Here is a 3,349-nt window from a genome sequence, read left to right as displayed (position 1 = left end):
AGCCTAGCAAGGTGTTTCCTGTCAGGGAGCGGAGGGGTTTTCTCTTTGAAGCAAAGCTGGGATGGACAAGTTATGATCTGTATAAAACTATAAAAACTTGTGCATTGCTATGTTCCGAGGTAATATGATCAGTGATATCAAAAGGATTAAGGTCTTTAGACATGTATAGTGTCTCTTATTCCACTAATTAGGCCATGGTAAAGCTAATAAAGTAAAAAAATATAACGGTTTGATATGACCGGTGTGGTACACCAGGACATGCTGAGTTCTCTTCAGGATGAAATGAAGTGAAATCATTTTAATTAAAGCATCTGTTGACTAGCATGTTAGTAGTTATTGTCCGGGTCACAATGACCTAGATGTGTACTTAAGAAAAGGAAGAGGAGAGGACTCTCCAGTTCAGGTAGGTGAATACAACGATGTCTTAGTTGAAAACACATGTCACGTAAGGGCCTTGTTCATGCTGCACAGATATTTTAATTATGGCCCGAGCGCCGCATCAAGTCTGGTGAAAATGTACGTATTTTAAGGGTTTTGGGAATAGGAGCACAAAGATGGCTCACTAGCGCCCCTTGCAAAACTAGAAAAAAAAGGAAAATTCCACCATTTCCACATGTCGTACTTTAACAAACTCCTCCTAGAGATTTCATCAGATCAACTTCAAATTGGGCACCCAGATAGCTCAGTGGGTTTAGCGGGTGCCCATGTACAGAACCTTGCTCCTTGACGCAGCGGGCCCAGGTTCTAATCCGGCCTGTGGCCCCTTTGCTGCATGTCAGCCCCCCTCTCTCTCTCCCCCTTTCACATATCTCTGTCTGGCTATCTAATAAAGGGAAAAAATAACTTTAAAAAAAAAAAAAGATTGACTTAAAATTCAGTCTGACTCATCTAAAGACATTAACGATGAAAAGTTATTAAAAGAAAAACTTTTTGTAAAACGGTGTGGCATGGCGGCCATTTTTTGTGTTTAGCTATGAAGGAGAAAGTGGCTGTAACTACAATGTACATTGTCAAATCTGCTTGAATTTTCCCACAATCACCAAGAGTCCAGGCCTGAGGACATCTGCAGGCCAATATTCGCTATAGCGCCACCAACTGGCAATAGGAAATCAGCCTTATATGACAAACATCATCCGATTTATATAAAACTTATAATATATGGTCTACATGTGATTCTGCATCGCCTCCTAACATAACCAGTCTCATTTGCACACTGGCCACCAAGCTAAACAACTTTTCTGGGGGAAACTCTGCAATCTCTAACCTTTAGCTAACATTAGCTTCTGTCTGTGTTTCAGCTCTGCCTCCAGACGAGAAAAGCCAGATTGTTTTTAAAGAGGAGCAGCAGGAGTGTAACTCCAGTGTGGACCAGCAGGAGCCAGAGGCCCCCCCACACATTAAAGAGGAACAGGAGGAACTATGGAGCAGTCAGGATGGAGAGCAGCTTCAAGAGCTGGAGGAGGCTGATATCACCAAGTTCCCATTCACTCCTGCCCCTGTGAAGAGTGAAGATGATGAAGAGGAAGCTCAGTCCTCAAAGCTTCATCAGAGACAAACTCAACACATGGACACAGAAGCTGGTGGAGAGGACTGTGGAGGACCAGAACCAGCCAGGAGCTCAAATCCACTTTTACAACCAGAGACTGAAGACCAGATCGGAGACTCTGCTGAACCTGAGGCTGAGGACAGTGTTGATTGGAAGGAGACCAGAGAACCTCAGTCCGCTTTAAACTCTCGGAAACCTGATTCCAGATGTAAGAAAACATTCAGCTGCTCTGAGTGTGGGAGGAGATTCGGCAACAAGTCAGATCTTAAGCGACACATGAGAATCCACACAGGAGAGAGACCTTTCAGCTGCTCAGTTTGTAAGAAATCTTTTACACAGAATGGAGATTTACAGAAACATGTGAGAACTCACACAGGAGAAAAACCTTTCAGCTGCTCAGTTTGTGATAAATCTTTTACACAGAGTGGAAGTTTACAGTCACACATGAGATCTCACACAGGAGAGAAAAGATTCAGCTGCAGTGTTTGTAACAAAAGATTTTCCCGGCGTTCTTTTGTCAAAACACATAAATGTCTTGGTCCGATGGAAACGAAAGCTGATGGAGAGGACTGTGGAGGACCAGAACCGGCCAGGAACTCACATCCACTTTTCCAACCAGAGACTGAAGACCAGACTGGAACTCTTCTGAACCTGAGACCGGTGACATGAAATAACGTTTGTGCCTTTAACCCTCTAAGGTTATTTTAACAATTTGTTGTCCATCTGGTTGTACTTTCTAAAAAAGCTTGAAAGACATCAACCCTGTTGTCCACAGTCAAGCTATAAACATCATTCTTTTCAGGACAAACTGGGCTACTAGATTACAGAATGTTAAAACAGTTATGGGATAATAAAGACAAATAAATAAATTAAACGGAACAGGAATCTCACACATTCCATTCAATTCATTTTTATTTATGGTATCAATTCATAACAAGAGTTATATCGAGACACTTTACATATAGAGAAGGTCTAGACCACTCTATAATTTACAGATAGAGTAGGTTATTTACAAGGACCCAACTGTTCTAGTAGTTCCCTCCAGAGGAAGCAACAGTGCGACAGTGGCAAGGAAAAACTCCCTTTTAGGAAGAAACTTTGGACAGACCCAGGCTCTTGATAGGCGGTGTCTGACGAGCCTTTTGGGTTGAAATTAATAGTGGCAATAACAGTCACAGTAAAAGATAATGGAACACTGACTAAAACAGTTTTTTGTAGCAGTTCCTGGCATAGCAAGGCATTGCACGGCATTACAAGGCACAGCAGGACGTAGCAGGATGGAACGGGGCATCGCGGACTGTAGCAGGACCACAGGGAAAGCTGCAACCATGATTTTGGAACCTCCTTGATCCATGGAAACATGCTAAATGTTCAAGTCCCTGTAACAGGATGCTAGTAAAACAAGTACGGAGACAAGTCCTTTGTCTGCAGCAGTTAGAAGGTCATTAGTCATTTTCGCCAGTGCCGTCTCTGTGCTATGATGCTTTCTAAAATCCTGACTGTCAGTCCTCAAGTAAACTATTGCTTGCCAGAAAATCAAATAACTGATTAGCGACTACCTTCTCAAGGGTCTTGGAGAGAAAGGGAAGGTTAGATTTAGGTCTATAGCTTAATAAGACCTCCGGGTCGAGGGTGGGTTTTTTCAGGAGAGGTTTTATGACAGCTACTTTAAATGACTGCGGTACATAACCTGTTAGTAGAGACTTGTTGATCATATCTAGTAATGGAGTGGTAACCTCGTGTAACGCTCCTTTAAGTAGCCTCGCTAGGATGGGGTCTAAGAGACAGGTAGATGGCTTAGCT

At 42.8% G+C, this 3,349-nt stretch overlaps 2 protein-coding genes across 8 annotated transcripts in view; one reads left to right on the top strand and one right to left on the bottom strand.

Annotated features, from left to right (window-relative positions):
* Positions 1-3,349, bottom strand: part of LOC116686444 (oocyte zinc finger protein XlCOF7.1-like) — a 588,898-nt gene that overhangs the window by 186,043 nt on the left and 399,506 nt on the right. The gene's annotated exons all lie outside the window — the stretch shown is intronic.
* Positions 1-3,349, top strand: part of LOC116686450 (gastrula zinc finger protein XlCGF57.1-like) — a 13,272-nt gene that overhangs the window by 2,267 nt on the left and 7,656 nt on the right. For 3 of the 7 annotated variants that reach the window (XM_032511470.1, XM_032511469.1, XM_032511464.1), the window contains one exon: positions 1,823-1,995. In XM_032511470.1, coding sequence (XP_032367361.1) covers positions 1,823-1,995 — 173 coding nt within the window. Of the gene's footprint in view, positions 1-1,822; positions 2,236-3,349 lie in introns of those variants that run through there. The other 4 variants (XM_032511468.1, XM_032511467.1, XM_032511465.1 and 1 more) reach the window with 4 other exon arrangements.

Source organism: Etheostoma spectabile, unplaced genomic scaffold (genome assembly GCF_008692095.1).
Source record: "Etheostoma spectabile isolate EspeVRDwgs_2016 unplaced genomic scaffold, UIUC_Espe_1.0 scaffold378, whole genome shotgun sequence".
Taxonomy (NCBI): Eukaryota; Metazoa; Chordata; class Actinopteri; order Perciformes; family Percidae; genus Etheostoma; species Etheostoma spectabile.
The sequence above is the reverse complement of the archived record's forward strand: the minus strand, read 5'-3'. Positions and strand labels throughout refer to the sequence as shown.